We start from the raw sequence: 20657 nt of genomic DNA on the forward strand, positions 1-20657 counted from the left end.
CATCCTAAATGAAGCAAAAAAATTCAGCCCAACTTTCTGATTTTTCATCTAGGCATTTATCCTGCTCTGGAGCTATATTTTCTGGAGATCCTGTAATGAACACAAAATGTCTATTATTATTTCAGTACCTCTAGATTACTATTTGACCAAAAATCTTAAAACCATTTGTAAGCATTGTGAGAAGATCAGTCCTCTTAACTATTAAGTCAAAAGGTTTGATTTCACCTTGACATATGAAATGTGTGTGACTCACATAGAAATTAAATCTAGGTCTTACCTATATCACCACCAGTATATTTCTACTAAATTCATGACATGATGCAAAAGTATCAAAACAAATTTTCCTTAATTGTAAAATTATGGAACATAAGTATCACTCAGAAGAGAAGTAAAATGAGAGTGCATATCATCAAATCAAATGAAAATATTGTACCTCAAAAAAGGAAGAATTTTACTAATTCACTCATTCTCATTTGCAAGCATTTATTAATGACTAATTATGGTAGTATTACATGAAGAAGAACCTGCCAACATACGCTTTGCACTCTATAGGTATATAACTTGTAAATTAGTAGTTAATGAGATGCAGGAGCCAAGAATAGTCTTATGATCACTCACTTCTGTTTTTCTTTTTTGTAGCATCTCTATATTTACTTTCACTCTATTTTTCTAATCCTCAACAACACTTTAACACCCAATTGCTTTTTGTTGTTCCTTGGCTTGGTTTTAGTCACACTCTTTCCTATGCTTAGAACTCAGAAGCTCCCCTTACTGTCTATCTTCCTGGGCATCTCAGTTTTCCCTTCTTGTATCTATACTCCGCAGATTTCCTTATGTGCCGTAACTTAATTTTTCTTCCGGGAAAGTGTGCTAACACTATCTTCCCAGGCCACAGACTGCTGGGACTAAAATAATAAAGATGGCTATACGAAGACAGATGGGCCACCTGCAAAGGATGTTACATGTTGCCCCACCCTATACTCCCTAACAGGTGTAAGGAAGTCAGAGATCATCTGCAACCCCCCTAAGCTCTTCTGTGGATCTGGAGACCAGGTGGATACCAGGCAGATTAATAGAGAAAATCATACACATTTTATTAGTTTTACATGTACATGGGGATCTTCACAAGAGTGTGAAGTCTGAAGAAATGGCCAAAGCAAGACACTTCTATACTTTTTAGACAAACAATAATGAATTTAAGAAAAAAATGACAGAACAAAGAAAATCTGGCTGAAGGCAGTAAATTTTCTAGCAGAATCACTAGGGAATATATTGGGGGCATAAAACTAGTGGAAGGTAGGGGTTACTTGATTAAGTTTATTTCTTAATTTAATTTAATTTAATTTTTTGAGATAGAGTGTTGTTCTGTCGCCCAGGCTGGAGTGCAGTGGTGTGGTCTCTGCTAACTACAATCTCCACCTCCCGAATTCAGGTGGTTCTCATGCCTCAGCCTCCCAAGTAGCTGGGATTACAGATGCCTGCCACCATGCCCAGCTAATTTTTTTATTTTTTATTTTTTTTAGTAGAGACGGGGTTCGCCAGGTTGGCCATGGTGGTCTTGAACTCCTGGCCTCAATTGATCCATCCGTCTTGGCCTCCCGAAGTGCTGGGATTACAGGCATGAGCCACCGCATCCAGCCCTTTATTCAGGTTCATTGCAGCCCCCAACTCCCAGTCTCTGGTGATAAGAGCTATTTTCTTGCCCTGGCAAAAGCAAGATACCCCTCCCAGAGGAATCTTTATGGCTTGCTGCATATAGGAAGAGATAGGCCAGCTAGCCCTTTCTGAAACTACAATTCATCCAGTGTTTTCAACTTGAAACAATCTGGGGTATTTTGGGATGGCATATTCTTCACTCGTCCACAGGGGTACTTAGGGATTCAGAATTTAACCAGGACTATAATCACCTGCTCATTTGTTATGGGCCAACTATCTTTCTAGATCCTCTTACCATTTTAATTTTACAGACAGCCAAAAAAAAAAGAATAAGATGATGTTGATGAACGTGGCTGCTTAGGACTGTCAGGATTCCTCACTCAGCCTAGCTTTTTAAAACTTTTGTTAGATATTCATAGGGTACAGAGTAATATTTCAATACATGAAATGTGCAATGATCAAATCAGAATAATTAACATATCTATCACTTCAAACTTTTATGTTTTTTTGTGTTGGAAATATTCATTCAACCTAGCAGAAGGCAAATGTATGGAAGTAGATTCTCTGAAAGTGGTTTGTAGAAAAGTAAAAATTATTTTGTGTGTAAATAATGAAGCACAGTAGCTACCATATACATAGTACCTACTAGGCTGGAAGCATGATTCCAATTTCATTTCAAGTGTGCTTATGTCATTCTCACGTCAATCCTGCCAGGTAGGTTTATGACCTTTATTAATAGATGGGGGAGGCACAGAGAATGAAAGTAACAGAAGACAGTGGGTGTCTCCAAAGTTCTTGTTCTTTCCACAATGACACCCTGGCACTAAAGTTTTAACAAGGATAGGTAGGCATGTTGCTATGAGCAATGCATGCTTTGAGAAGGCCTTGACTTTGAACTGAAAGGATGTTGAAATGATGGAAATACACACACACACACATGCACAAAATTGATGAAAAAAAATGCTCCTCTGTACAAAAAACAACATTCTATACAGAGAGACTTGATTGCGAGTTTGGAGATGATGGCTGGAGCATTTAGTAACAGTCTTCCAAAGCCAGGGCAAAGAATGAAGAATAATTGGCAGTTGTTCTTTATTATTGGCAAGAACAATGCAGGGAGAGATCAGAGGTAGAAGTTATCAATTGAAATGTTTGCAAAATGCTAGATAACAATTTCAAGGGGCATCATAGTACCCCAAAACAGATAAAAATTTAACAACAAATTGTTTATTTATGTAGGTGTAAGGGGTAAAAGGATGGGATTCTTATGCTTTGCTGTACCATAGCTAGCTACTTAGTTACTCAGTTCTTAACTGAGGTGTAAAAGCTCCCCATGGTTGATGGCTGGAGATATAGATAGATCCATGTTGTCCTAGAACTGCTGTAAGAATCCTAGCTTCTTGACTAAGAAACAGAAATAAATGTATAAATGAATTATACATAAAGATATATAAACAGATAAATAAATCTAACTTTTCTGGTATTTTCTACATACAGTAGGCCCTCTCTATTTATGACTTCCACATCTGTGGATTCAACCACCCATGATCAAAAATCCACAGATGTGGGAAGGCAAAGTGGGGAACTTGAGCATCCTTGATGTTTGGTATCTGTGCAGGTCCTCAAACCAATCCCCTGAGGATACCAAGGGACAACTGTACATATATTTTTTTTGTTGGGGTAGAAAACTATTTTGCATAATTTCATATTTTCTAGCCTTTAAGTTAGAAAACTTTATGTCATCTCTGCACAAACGCAGTAATAACTATTGACCAAATTTTACTAACCCTTTTGTTGGAAGAAATTGTTGGCGGCTATAGACAGTATGAGTATTACAGCCTTAGTTTCAGACTATATGTTTACATTGTCCAATAAATCTCTTCCTACTCCATATTTAGAACACTGTATAGAATAGTAAAAGCTAGAACAATCTTTACAATCACCAGTCTGTAGATTCAATAGTGCAGCATACATGGTCCTTGATGCCTTAACATTCCCTCATAGCATCACAAAATAATGGTCCATATCATTAGAAACATTACTGATGGTACTAGATTGCTATGATATTGAGAATGAGGTGATGCAAATGAAAACTTTTAAAAGTTTAAAGTGCTATAAATGCCAAATGCAACTGCCTGTGAGAGAACATTATCACATGGGCCAACACACATCTATAAAATGAGGGAGACATACTCTACAGATTCAGAAGAGCCTTCCCATTTTAACGTTTCTTAACTTTATCTTCTCATGGACTTGTTGTCATCGGATGAGGTTGGTCATGGCAGTTGCTACCAGGAATTAGAACCATCTTAGTGTCTTGTGAGAAAGAGCTGAAAAAAGAAGAAAAAGCACAAAGCCAGGTTTTCAGAATGCCAAGAATGTACTCTAAAGTGTTAGAAACAAGAGCTCGGAGTCACAAGGAAAACGAGCACTCAAACAAAGGATTTCTCAGCAAGGCAAATTTACTTCTGCAGAAGGGTGCCACTCACACTTCTGGCCACTGTGAGAGCACACCGAACAAAGGAGGGAAGGGGTTTTTATCCCTAACGCTATTAGTCCCTGCTTCTGTGTCCTGTCCCCATTGGCTGGAGTCGTACCACACAATCTAAACTGACCCGATTGGCTACTGTTTAAAATTGAATATGGCTAATTAGGTGGGAAGGGAGAGGCTGTCCGTTTCGGTACAAGGCATGTTTGGGCATGTCAGGGCACGGCAAAGGCAGGAAGTGTAGTTTTGGCTGGAAGACCTGTTTCAGTGGGAGGGGCAGTTTACAGAATGGGTAGCCAGGAGTAAAGGAGGACTGTTTCCAAATAAGGAAGAGATGTGAGTTACAGACTGGGACTGGTAGGAGAAGTTGTTTACAGAGCAGGTAGCTTAGGAGAAGGGACAAGGAAGTTTATCTCGAGAACAAAGAACAAGGAAGTCAGAAATTAAATCTTTCAAGAGGAACTTACTGTATCTGACAAAAGGAACCACACAAAAACGTTACATTCCTATAAAAGAATACATTTAAAAGGCTTTTTTATGTTCTTTGTTTGTTTTCATAAAACAGTGGAGGCGCTCCATTTGGGAACATTAATGGCTGCCCATGGCTACTTCTTTCCAATCTCAGATCATGTCCTCACACTCAAGGATGATGGCACCTTTTACCGGTTTCAAGTAAGTTTATTAGAAATGTTCTTTAACAGTAAACTAGAAGCCCGCATTTCATTTGTTAGTTAGGTTTCTTTTGAACAGAACTTTTAAAAACTATGACTTATTTTACTTTGACTTAGGCTAGTTAGAAACTGATTAACATTAAACTAAAGACATAAAAAGCAATAAACACAGAGAAAGATAAAGTATGCTTAGTCAAGATGATGTGTGAAAGCTAAATTGTGTGATGATTGAAGTTCTATTTTATATGAAAAGCTTAAGGGAAATTCATAAAGTGACTTAATGGCATTCGGAAGGACCGAAGAGTCTTCCTCTGTCTGACCCTTGCCTGTGATCCAGACCATCTTCAGCCCAAGTAAATTTTAACGGGAATGCTTGAAACTCCAGATAGGATTCAGCTAATTAATAAACTCTCAGCATCCTAGGCTCTTCTACAAATCTGTAAAGACTGACATGATGATACATTGTGCGTGTGCACTCAACTGCAACAGGACACCTCAGATAACTTGCAAACTGATAAGAGTCATTCTAGGTCATTTGCAAATGACACAGATGCTATTATTCTTTCTGGCAATGATTGTGGACTCTAATTTCAGTCATTGTAAGTATATTTGACACTTGAGTTCACATTGATTTACCTAAAGTATATTCTACATTTCAGTAGACATTATGGCTCATTAATAACTGACTAGCAGATTCTAGCCTGTAAAATTAAGGCACATAAAATGCTGGATGTCAAACTCTAATCCATTTCCAAGAGGTATTTGCTGGAGGGTTCTCCCCACAGTCCAACTTTCAGACTTTGGAGCCTTCTTCTCACTTGTTCTAAGTATTATTAAATGCTCTATGACTACATAAATGACTGAATAGTAATCAGAGTGCCTAAAATTTGTTTGGGAAAACTGAGAACAAAGAGGAAATATGCTTTAAAAATCACTTTAATCATTTGCTTTAAAAAATCATTTTAAAGATTATTGTCCTCATAGAACAGTCTTACTGCCCCTTCCTTGGACTCATTTCTTCCAAGGCGAATAATCGTAGGACAGTTTTGGACTTAAGAGCTAGGAGGAAATAAAGCTGTATCCTGAAACTGTGATACTGACCTAAGTATTCAAGCACTTAGTTAAATTACGTAACTTAAAAAAGCTTTACATTAATGGAGCTTTATTCTTTATACAGCAAAACTTACACTAATGGTAGCTTAAAATAGCATATTATTAAAGTAACTTCTGGCCCCAAGATTAAATTTTTAATAACTAGGAATTATTGGTGATCAGCAAATAAATTGTTTTTATGTGACTAATGCTTCCTGATTTTTTTAAAGAAATCTCTATTCCCAGAAAATGTAGTAGACAGACAAGGTTTACATGTCTTAGTCATGCTCATGGGTCTAAAAGGGCACCTGAGGCCGGGCACAGTGGCTCATGCCTGTAATCCCAGCACTTTGGGAGGCCAGGGCGGGCTATCACTTGAGGTTAGGAGTTCGAGACCAGCCTGGCCAACATGGTGAAACCTCATCTCTACTACAAAAAAACAAACAAAAAAAATTAGCTGGGTGTGGTGGCATGTGCCTGTAATTCCAGCTACTTGGTAGGCTGAGGCAGGGGAATAGCTTGAACCTGGGAGATGGAGGTTGCAGTGAGCCGAGATTGTGCCACTGCACTCCAGCCTGGGCGACAGAGCGAGACTCGGTCTCAAAAAAAAAAAAAAAAAAGCCATGTGAAGGAAGGGATCACCATACACACAGGAGAAAAGGAGAGAATTTTTAAAAGAGCTTTAGAACAAAGCAAGGGAATGGGTACAAATGACATATGAATTATGTAACTACTAGGGATAGACAGAGAGTTGTCAAGTTCAGTGTGCTGAGATAGATAGGCAGATATAAAATAAACATTATCTATACATATACACATTAAAATTACATTAGTGCCAAATAGTAAATGTTACATATTTTAATGATGCATCCATATTTGAAATAGTATCTAAATATAACAAACACATTTGTAAATCTAATAATATTAGAGTTCTGAAACCAAGATTTTAAAAAACACCAGAAAACTCAGAGGTAACTGAATTTCTACTATAATGTCTACCAAGTCATTAACCAGTCCATATTTGAAGAGTTCTAACAATAGAAAACAAATTATTATTCAAGGTCTTCACTTCTATTTTTACGTTGGTTCCAAGCAGCGAAAGTTCTTTATTACACCAAAGTGAAATTCAACTCCTTGGAAGGATATTTTAAAATCATAAATTAAAGTAGAAAAGTTGGGATGCCGTGTTTACAAATCCTCCAGTGAATGATTGGGAGTCTACCCATCATTAAGAATCTAGGCTGGGCGCAGTGGCTCACACCTGTGATCCCAGCACTTTGAAAGGCAGAGGTGGGCAGATCATGAGGTCAAGAGATTGAGACCATCCTGGCCAACATGGTGAAACATCATCTCTACTAAAAATACAAAAATTAGCTGGATTTGATGGTGCGTGCCTGTAGTCCCAGCTACTTGGGAGGCTGAGGCAGGAGAATTGCTTGAACCCAGGAGGTGAAGGTTGCAGTGAGCCAAGATGGTGCCACTGCACTCCAGCCTGGGTGACAGAGCGAGACTCCATCTCAAAATAATAATAATAAAAAAATCTAAAGAGTCTTCAAAGCATTAATTTGAGACAAACAGAAATCTTTATTTCATTGGCATGACAGTTTATATATTTGTCTCAAATTTGTAGTACATGTCTTAATCATGTGATTTTTTTAAATTTACCGTAAAGTCACAATTGTCTAATCATCCTCTCTTAGCTAACTGAAAATGAGATCTGATGTAATTCTTTAGCTCTCTTTCATGACTTTCAATACATTAGTATATGCTCCAACAGTTATTGAACAACAGTTGAACAGTTTTGGATGAGTTTCATCCTAGCTAAGGAAGCCAATAATGAAAAATCAAGAAACTCATGCATTAAAATGTCCTAATGTATGGGAGAACTATGAAAGTATGTATTTAAATTCCAAAAAAACTGTAAGAGTTTGTTGTTCTCCTATATTATCGTTTACTACAGATCAAAACACTACTTCTTAGAAAAAATCTTCCATATTAGTGAAGAACATTGGTTTAGTGGCATTTCCACATAATATCACAAGAAAAAATTACTTTATGCTTTAATTTTACAGTCATTAAATTCTCACTAAAGTAAATGATGGAGAATGAAGAAAAATATAAGAATGCAGTTGAGAATATTTTTTGTGCTTTTGTGGGAAAAAAGTATATGTCTTGTCTGAGTAGAATAGGTATTTTAAGGTTAGATAAATAGATATGCTTGCACACACACCTATACATACACATATATACTCCCCAAAATATAGAAACTACCCACAGGGAACAACGCACTCCATAAGAAGCATCTCAGAAAGTAACACCGGCCGGGCGCGGTGGCTCACACCTGTAATCCCAGCACTTTGGGGGGCTGAGGGGGGCAGATCACGAGGTCAGGAGATGGAGACCATCCTGGCTAACATGGTGAAACCCCGTCTCTGCTAAAAATACAAAAAATTAGCCAGGCGTGGTGGCAGCGCCTGTAGTCCCTGCTACTCGGGAGGCTGAGGCAGGAGAATGGTGTGAACCCGGGAGGCGGAGCTTGCAGTGAGCCGAGATCGCGCCACTGCACTCCAGCCTGGGCGACAGAGCAAGACTCGGTCTCAAAAAAAAAAGAAAGATACCAAAGTAGAAAGATATCTCTTATAAAACCTAAGAAATAGATAGCACATCAGAAAATCGTTTTTAGGCCAGGCACAGTGGCTCACACCTGTAATCCCAGCACTTTGGGAGGCCGAGGCAGGCGGATCACGAGGTCAGGAGATGGAGACCATCCTGCCTAACACGGTGAAACCCCGTCTCTGCTAAAAATACAAAAACTCAGCTGGGCGCGGTGGCGGGCGCCTGTAGTCCCAGCTACTTGGGAGGCTGAGGCAGGAGAATGGCGTGAACCCGGGAGGCGGAGCTTGCAGCGAGCTGAGACCGCACCACTGCACTCCAGCCTGGGCAACAGAGTGAGACTCTGTCTCAGAAAAAAAAAAAGAAAAAAAAAAAAGTGACACCCTACATGAAAGCAAAGTTTTAACTACTTTGTCCCCCTAGGGCTATCCTAGAATCCTGATTCAATTTTATTTTTAAGAAATCGAATTCTCAAAGCTTCATCTCCTATGGAGTCAAGTGAGATTGGGGTGATAAGGGTGACCCACATAAAGTCTTACTATCCTCTTTTGTCTAGCAGTTTAGTCTTTTTTTCTTTCTTCAGAATTCCTACGATGATTTTGTTCTCATGTTCACAAAACTACTGTTAGTAGCCTTCTTTATTTTACTACTGTAATTCCCAAGAAAGAACGGAGGGTAAGTTGAAATCCCTGGGTGATGGTGGTCGGGGGGGCCTCTGAGACAGTTTGGAAAGACTTTTCTGTAGAGATTCAAACAGTTCTCCCTATCTACCCATTTTCCCTTCTTTAGAGTCTCTCTTCTAGAGGGGAAAATGATCAGATAATCAGAGATGACTCCAAATATGCTTATTGCACATGGTAGTTAGTGTAATTAGCTAACAGATAGAATTAAGCCCACAGTACTGATATTTGCCATCACTGTTACAGTGAGTCCTGCAGGCCTCATCATTCCAGGGACTAGGGGTTGATAAGGAGACAGGTGATCATCAGGTTTCTTCGTGGTCAGGAGCCAAGCATGTTCAGCTAGCAGGGCTAGGAAAGTCCTTTTAGAAAATATAAATGTTAATGATAATAATAAAGTTTCTCTCGGTCAGACATTTTCTTTGTAGTTTAGTCAGTCAGTTTCTAGATTCTACAGAATCTGGATTCTGCCTATTGTAGATTGTATCACTCAATTAAGACACTATTCCTTTAAAAAAAAAATCTCTGATTTGTGCAGTTTAAAACTTTAGAGAAACAAGTGTCTTTGTAAGGAAATGTTTCTATTTTTATTTATTTTTTGTAGGTTTTTTTAATTTAAATTTTATAATTTTAATTTTTGTGGGTACATAATAGGTGTATATATGTATGGAATACATGAGGTGTTTGGATACAAGGATGCAATGTGGAGTCATCACATCATGGAGAATGGGATCTCCATTCCCTCAAGCATTTATTCTTTGTGCTACAAACAATCCAGTTACACTCTTAGTTATTTTTAAATGTATAATTAAGTTACTATTGACTCGAGTCACCCTGTTGCACTACTAAATGGTAGAAATTAGTTACAAGAGGAATTTAGGAAATGTCTTTAAAAGTGAGAGTAAAAAGTTGCTTTAATCTCATTGGACAATGCTGAGAACTGAATTATATGACTAATGGAGCCAGGCAAATCATTGTCAGATCTCAGAGAAAGAGTCTATCGGTTGGTTGAGCTTTTTGGAGCTACCAAAAGCAGTGTTGAAATACATGATTCATAGAAAACAATTTGTTATATTTAAATATATTTCATCCTGAGTCTTGCTGAACATAAATACTCTTTCAGTCCTCTCTGTGGATGAATACTTTTTGTTTGAATATACAATCAGACCTTTTTGCCTTTATGTCAGTTGGTGTAAAATTACAGCAAAGGGATGACATTCTAAATACCTGCCTGCTGGTACTACACATGTTTAGAAGCTGAGCAATTGGTCAGCAAAGTACATGTGGACAAAGAGTTTTCAATGTCTCTCTTGGAACATGTTCTGTATTATAAAACATATAGCAAACTAATATAGAGAATTGTGGAAGATAAATGTAATTCACTGGCCAGAAACTCCACTAATTTTTTATTTGTCTAATCTGGGTTCCACTTCTTTTCATTCCACAGACCCCCTATTTTTGGCCATCAAATTGTTGGGAGCCGGAAAACACAGATTATGGTCAGTGCCATCTCTCATTATTTTATTATTGACAGCCTGTATGTCTAGATGGATGTGTACTTGCGTTTTATTGCTTTTTTCATTAAGAAAAGGAAACCACAGTTCTCAGGATGGGACCAATATTTTTAACATTGAATTGATAAGCGGCTTTGTTTGGAAAGTCACCAGACCTCGTGACAACTTTCTCTGTGGTATGGTGCCCTCTGCAACTATTAAAGAAAGCCTTCTGATTAGGTTAAAGAGTTATAAATAAGCTTAAAGGGGTTATTGTTTTGTCATAGCAACCTAGCCTACTAGAAAGAATAAAAACTAGACCCATAGAACCAGAGTTCTAGTTCAACTCTCCCACTTAGCTGTGTGATTTTTAGTAAGTCCCTTGACGTCCCAAGGGTCCGCTTTTCTCACTGTTCTGTGAAGCATCCTATGATTTTTATAAGTGGAGGGTTGTGTTAAACATGAAGAGGCCAATTACAAGCAAAAAAAAAAAAAAGCTAAAAAAGAAAATTCAATGCTAATAAATCAAGTTCCGTGAACTTAGAAGAAACTTGGTTCAACAGCCATTATTTCACTCAAGCTCTTCAAGGAGAAAAAGAGCCCCTAGTAAGTATTCATCTTCTTAGATCTTCCTGAACAGTACAGTTTTCAAAGACAAGATTGCATGGTTTTTAAATGTCATTTCTGCAAGTGTTTATTGAGTATTTTTCTTCCTATGCCAGTGCAGTAGAAGATGCTAGGTTCGCAAAGGGGACTGAGTTCATTGACACTATTGGGTAGCTCACAGGCTAGATGGGAAAATAGAATTATACAGAAGGAGTTACTGTAGAGTGTCAAGTGAATAGGAGAGTGATATATGCAAAATTATGTGAATGTTTAAAAGAATGAGAAATTGACTTTCCCTGGGGTCTTCCAGAATGATTTTGCGAAAGAACTGGTAACATTTGAGCTGGATCTTAAGAGGAATGATTTTTCAGATGAGAAGGCAGGGCAAGCGTTTGAGGTAGAGGAGCCGGCATAATATACAAAGGCAGTGAGAAGCTTTGCAGCAGCTTGGCTTTCTTTGGTGTTGCTCCTGGAGAGACATTTTTATAAGAAGAAAAAATAAGAAAATTCATAGAAAATCAATAAAGCTATCTCTCATGTGTGTCATTTCAGAAACTTGAATTTAGTAGATCATCCAAGAATGGTCAGGCTCTAGTCAAAAGAGTCAAAACTAACATAACTCATGAAAAAAAAATCTAAAAACCAGAATACCAAAAAATTAATACGGAGACAAAATTATTTCTTTCCAGTAGTGAGAATGCAAGTTTTTCTCCATCCAGGGCACACATTCCTCAAAACTGAGGTCCTTGGAGAAAGAAGATATTTTACAAAACGACTACTGATTTGTAGATGTGAGTTGGAGAACTTTCTGGAGCATTTTATTCAAGCTGGGATAATGCCTGGAGATTGTCTCACTAAAGAATATGAAATTCTAGTGGAGGAACACTGGAACAGCTAAGAGGGAGCTCATAGAGAAAAACCCAGGCATTGGAGGCAGACAGACCTGAACATAAATACTGTCGTAACCACATACCAACTGTGTGACTTTAGGCGTGCAATATCTCTGAGCCTCAGTTTGCTCACTTTTCAAACAGAAATCATATTGACTTCCTAAAGTTGTTAAAATAATTCAAATTAATACAGCTAAGGAAACTAGTATTGGTCCTCTCACATACTCAATACATTGAAATTAGTGTTTTGTGCTTGTCATCATTATTGCCTGGCAGATACACTGCCTCTTTTCCCTGTTGAAAAGCAAATTTCCAGCCGGGCACAGTGGTTCACGCCTATAATCCCAGCACTTTGGGAGGCTGAGGCGGGCAGATCACCTGAGGTCAAGAGTTTGAGACCAGCCTGGCCAACATGACGAAACCCCATCTCTACTAAAAATACAAAAATTAGCCAGGGTGTGGTAGGGCGTGCCTGTAATCCCAGCTTACCTGGGAGGCTGAGGCAGGAGAATCGCTTGAACCTGAGAAATGGAGGTTGCAGTCAGCCAAGATCGTGCTACTGCACTCTAGCCTGGATGACAGAGTGAGACTCCATCTAAAAAAAAAAAAGAAAAAAATTATAAAGAAAATAAAATTCCCATTCTCAGTGTTTCTTTCTGCCCATCTGTTGTGTCGTCTTTCATAAATATGTTAGAGTGCTCACATTTAAAGCACATGTTTTATCATTTTATAGTAGGTTGATGTTTCAGTGGTGAGCCTGAGGAAATGTCATGGCCTACACAGCAAATCATTTACAGAACATCTCTTAAAGTAGATCATCCCAAAATGCTGAATGTTTAAGTTTCACATGGTTCCGTGAAAGGGTCATATATGCGAAGTGTCCACCAAATATAGAAGGAGCCAAGAAACCAAAGAACAGAGCAGAAAAATCCAGTGTGTTGGAAAAGGGTGATTTATTGGGGAACTTACAGACAGAAGCGTGGTCTTGGGTGGCCACAAGAAAGGTAGGCCTTCGCACTACAACCTTCCAGACCCAGGGTTTATATATCCTGGAGGAAAAGTATATTTGCTCTGGAAGGAATGAGTGGGTGGCCGAGAGAATGCTATGGGTGTTATAGCTACGGGTAATGTATGCAACAAGATCAAGGGTTGTTGTGGAGGAAAGGTGTAACTCAGAGTAAATAAGTGTTTCTACATAGAGAGTAAATCATCAACTAGACACCTTGGAGGCATTCCCAGACTCAGGGTTAATCAGGAGCCAACATGGCAGATTAGCATCTAAGATGGAATCACTCTTGTTCCCACACGTTACCATCCACTGGTGTCCATTTCTGAGGGGATCATCTCCTACACTTTCTCCCCAAACCTGGAATACTTGCTACTTACAGTAACTAATTTATTCTTTAATTATTATGTTTGGGTTTTTTTCCTCTGAAGAAACATATTATTGGTTGTGCTTAGCTTGCCTGAATTATATACAAGTAAATTACAATAATGTAATTATTCCATTAAGAGGATATGGGAGAAAAATGAGAGGAAGAGAATAACAATGATCTCAGACACCATACATGTCTGTACCTGCAGGCAATGATGCTTCATTTTCTACGATTTTTCTTTTTAGGTGCAAACAAATTATAGCAGCAATATGAATTACCCAACTTTGAATTTCCTGCTGCCATTTGTTTAAAGCATACTTTTATAAAACCTCACTCCTGGCTTTTAAAGAGGATATTGATGGTGTGATGTACTTGGGCTGTGAAGTCCAAAGCACAGTAACTACTTAGGCTGTCTTTTCTAAGACAACTTTGGGGCACAGGGACTTTATTGCATAAGGCAGGTTAAAGAAGAGTTTATTGGCTGTGTGCGGTGGCTCACGCCTGTAATCCCAACACATTGGTAGGCTGAGGTGGGCGTATCACAAGGTCAAGAGATCAAGACCATCCTGGCCAACATGGTGAAACCCCGTCTCTACTAAAAATACAAAAATTAGCTGGGCATGGTGGTGCACATCTGTAGTCCCAGCTACTTGGGAGGCCGAGTCAGGAGAATCGCTTGAACCTGGGAGGCAGAGGTTGCAGTGAGCTGAGATTGCACCACTGCACTCCAGCCTGGTGACTGAGACTCCATCTCAAAAAACAAACAAAACAAAACAAAACAAAACAAAAAACAGTTTATTTCATTTTGTTAGTATCCTGACCTGTTTCCATCCCCAGTTTAAACTTACCAAGTAGGTTCTGCTGAACATAAGCCTCAATAGATCAGTTGATATGAAAAACTACTTTTTCATAATTATCTTGGTTTTATAGAAAAATGGAATGTTTTGATTCTGTTCAATAACTAAGACAAGCCAATACGGACTAAAAGGCCTATATCTTTATAAACTCCACTCTTCGAAAATCAAGTTGGATAAGATTTCTGGTATTTTGTGTGCAAGTACAAAAAGCATTCTAATTCAAGCCAGTTAAAGTGGAGTCAGAAATGGGCTTTCCCAGATGTATTTGCTCATCAAGAGAGATCCAGCACTAAGGACTTGCAGTTTGGGCTCGAGACAAAGGCACAGGAAAGCTCAAGAGAGGTTTGGTAAGAAGTTGAGACAGTGTCAGTTGTAGCAAACTGAAACAGAAGCCTAGGCAGGGTTTTTACTGGTACCTCTGGACACACACATTGCACACAAAGGGTCCTAGAAATGACCATTTTATACACATCACAAAACAGACACATAAGCTAATGAAACAGAATTGAGAGCCCAAAAGTAAAGCTGCACATCTATAACCATATGATCTTTGGCCAAGTCAACAAAAATAAGCAATGGAGAAAGGATTCCTTATTTAATAATGATTCTGGAATAACTGGCTAGCCACATGCAGAAGAATGAAGCTGGACCGCTACCTTGTACCATATACAAAAACTAACTCAAGATGGATTAAAGATTAATATAAGACCTCAAAATATAAAAACCCTAGAAGAAAACCTAGGATATACCATTCTGGACAATGGCCTTGGTAAATAATTCATCACTAAGTCCTCAAAAGCAATTGCAAGAGAAACCAAAATTGACAAGTGGGACCTAAACTAAATAAAACTAATTAATTAAACTGAAGAGTTTCTGCACAGCAAAAGAAACTATCAACAGAATTAACAGACAACCTAGAGGATGGCAGAAAATATTTGCAAACTATGCATCTGACAAAGGTCTAATATCAAAAATCTATAAGGAACTTAAACAATACAACAAGCAAGAAACAATCCCGTTAAAAAGTGGGCAAGGGACATGAACAGACACTTCTCAAAAAAAGACATACAAGCAGCCAGCAAACATACAAGAAAATGCTCAACATTACAGATCATCAGAGAACTGTAAATCAAAGCCACAATGATATACGATCTCACACCAGTCAGAATGGCTGTTACTAAAAAATCAATAAATAACAAATTCTGACAAGACTATGGAGAAAACAGAATGTTTATTCTCTGTTGGTGGGAATGTAAATTAGTTCAGTCATTGTGGAAAGTTGTCTGGAGATTTCTCAAAGAACTAAAACTAGAACTATATTCATCCCAGCAATCCCATTACTGGATATATATTCAAAGGAAAATAAATTATTCTACTAGAAAGACATGTGCACTTATATGTTCATCACAGCGATATTCACAACAGCAAAGACATGAAATCAACCTAGGTGCCCATCAATAGTGTATTGGATAAAGAAAATGTAATATATATACACCATGGAATACTACACAGCCATGAAAAAGAATAAAATTATGTCCTTTGCAGCAACATGGATACAGCTGGAGGCCGTTATCCCAAGCAAATTAACACAGGAAAAGAAAACCAAATGCTACATGTTCTCACTTATAAGAGGGAGCTAAACATTGGGTATACATGGACATAAAGATGAGAACAATAGACGCTGGCAGGTACTGGTGGGGGGAATGATGGAGGGGTGCAAGGGCTGAAAAAGTACCTACTAGGGACTATGCTCACTACCTGGGTGTTGGGATCAGTCATACCCCAAAGCTCAGTATCATGCAATATACCCATGTAACAAACCTGCACATGTACCCCCTGAATCTAAACTAAAAATTAAAATTATTATTTAAAAAAAGAAATGAGTACAAATGGAACAATGTCTTTAAGCTGGCTCCTTTCAAGGGTTGAATCTCTAATATCCAAATAGGATTTTAACTCCAAGAAATTGAAATGTCCAAAAAAGACAGGAGCCTCCCCTGTACTTACTTGTATGACTCATCTCACCCATCACACCCAAATCTTTGTCCATTTGAACTTTTTGCATTAATTTTTATTTTTTTCAAATACTGCACTAAAATATTATTTTGATTAATGTTATTTTTGCAAATATTGCATTAAAATATTATTTATTTTGATTACCGAGTTTTTTGACACTCCCTTAGATTTTGCACCTGAGGTGACTGCATCACTCACGCCATCCTAGTGGTAATACAATTAATATTACATTTGGTTCTTGGGCTATCTGAAAAGACCTTAATTGCAATGTAGATTTTGTCAAGATCATGGTAACCACATTAATTTTTGAATTGGATTAAATTTTGAATTTGAAGGACAAGGAATATTTAGCCAGAAAAAATATATATTTAGTATGGAAGGGAGAGGTGTGTGTGGGAGAGATACAGACTTTCTGGTGTGTATGGCAAAACCAACATATGACAGTTGCAGAAGGAAAAATTTGGTCCCCACATAAGAACCTCCCAATTTAGACAATTGAAGTTGTTCAAAACATCGCATTATCTTGTAGGGTGATGATTTATGCCTCAGTAAATGTTCAATCGAAGGCCTGTCTTTTCTCCAGTATGTTGTGAAGGTTTTCAGACCCATGGAGAAAGACTGTACTTAGTGCTCCCAAACAACTAGACAAGATGAAGTTCCACTTGCCAAAACCATACTAAAGTAATAATAAAAGGATATTGAGAATCAATACATCTTTCATACATGATAATAAGAGGCCAGCAAAAAGAAAGTATTCTAGTTGGCCAACCACACCAATTGTAGGCTGACATAAAATAATTATAGCAGATTTGAGATAAATAGTAATTTTTCCTTCAGGGACAGATTTTAAGTTGGTCAGTTACCATTGGTAGAAAGCTTGCCATATCCAAAGTTTTGTTTTGGGGAAGAGATGACAAGGGATTTATGACCAACTAAAGAGATCAAATACATGGTGAACTAATTTAAAAGAATTTTGAAATAAACACATAAAACCAAATTAATAGCCTATATGACTTTAGAACTGTGTCTTGAACCTTGAATAGCTGATAAAATAACAGTGCCTTAAATATCTGCATAATCCATTAATAATTCCATTATCTATAATATTAGAAAACTGAGAATTTAAGATATTGGGGAAAATGAAAGAAATTCATTTTTCTAAAAGTAGACATTATTTATTTCTTTATCTAAAACATTGCAGTGCTTTCAAATATATCCATTCCGTTAACACAAATTGTGTGTGTGTATTTTTTTTCATCTGGATTCCCTTTGGCATTTAATTTACACAGTTGCTTGTTTTATAAGAGCTTTAAGAGGGCCTCTACAGTTCTATTTTATTGTCCTCTGAAGAACTTTCCAAGCCTTTGTCATTCGCTTTTAATGAATCCATCCCTGCATGTCTGTTTTTGAAGCCAGCTGTTAGTGGCTCCTAAAATCATGTTCTAGGGAGCAGAGTTTTAAAAATTAATGGACTTCATTTTTTTTCAGAGAATCTCAAAGTTTACAGAAAATTAAACAAAATACGCAGAGAGTTCCAATAAAATGCCTCAATACCACCTATACGTTCCCCTATAATTAAAAACTTACCATAATGTGGTACGTTTGTTACAATTAATGAGCCAAGATTAATACATAACTGTTAACAAAAGTCCATAGTTTATATTAGGGTTAATTCTTTGTGTTATACATTCTGTGGGTTTTCAGAAATGTATAACATTTATCCACCATTTAGTTTCACTGCCCTAAAAATTCTCTGTGTTATGCCTATTTATCCATACCCCTAACCTTACCCCTGGCACACACTTATCTTTTCACTGTCTCCATAGTTTTCCCTTTTACAGAATGTCATAGGGTTGGAATTACACAGTGTAGAGCCTTTTCTTCTTTCACTTAACAAGATTTGTTATAGTTTCTCCATGTCTTTGCATGGCAGGATATTTCATTGCTTTTTATCACTGAATATTCCATTTTATGAATATACCATAGTTTATCCAGTCACCCATTGAAGAACATCTTAATCAATTCCACATATGGCAATTACGAGTTGAGCTGCTATAAACCTTCATGTACAGATTTTTTTTGAAGACATAAGTTTCCGATTCATTTGAGCAAATACCTAGGAAAGTGGATCATATGGTAAGAGTATATTTAGCTTTGTAAGAAACTTCCAGTCTTCCAAAGTGGCTACACTATTTTGCATTCCCACCAGCAATGAATGCAAGTTCCTGTTGCCCCACATCCTTACCAGCATTTAGTGTTTTCAATGTTTTGGATTTTAGCCATTTAATAGATGTGGTATCTCATTGTTTTTTAAATTTACAATTCTCTAATAACATATGATATTGAGCACCTCTTCACATGCATATTTACCAAGTGTTTGTCTTCTTTGTTGAGTTTTCTGTTCAGATATTATATTTTGCCGAGTTTTTAATTGTGTTGTTTTCTTATTGTTGAATTGTAAGAGTTCCTTGTATATTGTGGATACCAGTGCTTTATCAGATATGTTTTGCAAAGATTTTCCCCCAGTCTGTAGTTTGTCTTTCAGTGTCTTAATGGTGTATTTAAAAGAATCAAAGTTTTAAATTTTAATAAATTCCAACTTACAATTTTTTCTCATAGATTGTGCTTTTGATGTTGTGTCTAAAAAGTCATTGCCAAACTCAAGGTCACCTAGATTTTCTCCTATGTTATATTCTAAAGGTTTTATAGTTTTACATTTTATTTTTAGTTCTATAATTTATTTTAAGTTAATTTTTGTGAAATTAGTAAAATCTGGAGTCTATTTTTATTTTTTTGCATGTAGAGGTCTAGTTGTTCCAGCACCATTTTTTGAAAATAGGATCTTCTCTCCATTCGATTACCTTTTCTACCTTGTCTAAGTCTCTTCCTGAAATCTCTATTCTTTTTCCTTGATTTATTTTTTTTCTTCTTTTGCCAATACCACACTGCCTCAATTACTATAGGTTTATAGTAAGTTTTGAAGTTTGGTAGTGTCAACTCTCTGTCATTGCATTCCTTCAGTATTGTGTTGTGTAATTTGGGTCTTTTGCTTTCCACTTCAACTTTGGAATCGGTTTGTCAATATCCTCAAAGTGTGCTAGGATTTATATGGAGATTGCATTGAATTCACAGGTCAAGTTGGAAAGAACTCACATCTTAATAATATTGAGTCTTCTTATCCACATATTTGGTATGTCTTTCCATTGATTTTGATCTTTGATTTCTTTTAAAAGAATTTTGTACTCTTATTAATATATATCTTCTGTATACTTTGTTAGATGTATGCCTAAGTTTTGCTGCTTACGTAAATAGTATTGTGTTTTGAAATTCATATTTCAATTTTTCATTGCTGGTACATAGGAAAACCACTGACTTTTTTGTACCCTGCAACTTTGCTATGATCACTTAGTTCTAAGAGTTTTTGTTGTTGTTGTTTCTTTGAGATTGTCTACCTAGACAAACATGTCTTCCTGAACAAAGGTTTATTTCATCCTTATCAAACTATATACCCTTTTTTTCTTTTTCTTGTCTTATTCCATTACCTAGGACTCCAGTACAATGGCAAATAGGAGTAGCAAGAGAGGACATTCTTGCATTTTTCCTTATTTTAGTGGGAAAGCATCTAGTTTTTTTTTTTCAAGAGAATTAAATCATTTATTGATTACACATGATAATGGATGATACACAATCTTCATTCCCATCTATAATTTTTTCTGGTACCATTATTCAATTTAGTATATTGCATAAGATGTGCCAACACTCATTTTTATAACCAATAATTTTATGATTTTGCTTGGCTAATTCCTTTTAATGGTGAACTTCAGGTCACAACAGTAACTATCAGTTCAACTATAGCAAGGTTTCTGAAGACAACGGCTTCTCCACCCAAGCAGGTTGTGTATAAATTCCAAATAGAACCTGGCATCACCCTGAAGGAATTCTAACTTCACACTGTTGGGGGAAATTTACCGAGATGGCTTCAGAGCAGACTAACTTTATACAGTACATTAAAAAAAAAAAGACATTTATTCAGCATCACAATCAAACTATTACATTTAGCAATCAACAGCATGGGTGAAAAAAAAATCTACATTAAGACCCTTTGTTGGAATGCTTGGAATGCTTTACACTTTCCACAGAACAGAAACTAAAATAACCTGTCATACAATTAGTCACAAATACAGTCCTCAAGTTTTTTGCCCATACACATGAGTATTTG

At 37.1% G+C, this 20657-nt stretch overlaps 1 protein-coding gene across 10 annotated transcripts in view; it reads left to right on the forward strand.

Annotated features, from left to right (window-relative positions):
- RGS7 (regulator of G protein signaling 7) overlaps nt 1-20657 on the forward strand; it is a 591371-nt gene that overhangs the window by 425233 nt on the left and 145481 nt on the right. For 7 of the 10 annotated variants that reach the window (XM_034949698.4, XM_034949699.3, XM_034949703.4 and 4 more), the window contains 2 exons: nt 4710-4816; nt 10648-10699. The exons of the other annotated variants lie outside the window; for them this stretch is intronic. In XM_034949698.4, the coding sequence (XP_034805589.3) occupies nt 4710-4816; nt 10648-10699 (159 nt within the window). The remainder of the gene's footprint in view (nt 1-4709; nt 4817-10647; nt 10700-20657) is intronic. 10 annotated transcript variants of the gene reach the window in all.

The sequence above is a fragment of the Pan paniscus genome, chromosome 1, assembly GCF_029289425.2.
Source record: "Pan paniscus chromosome 1, NHGRI_mPanPan1-v2.0_pri, whole genome shotgun sequence".
In the NCBI taxonomy this organism is placed as follows: Eukaryota; Metazoa; Chordata; class Mammalia; order Primates; family Hominidae; genus Pan; species Pan paniscus.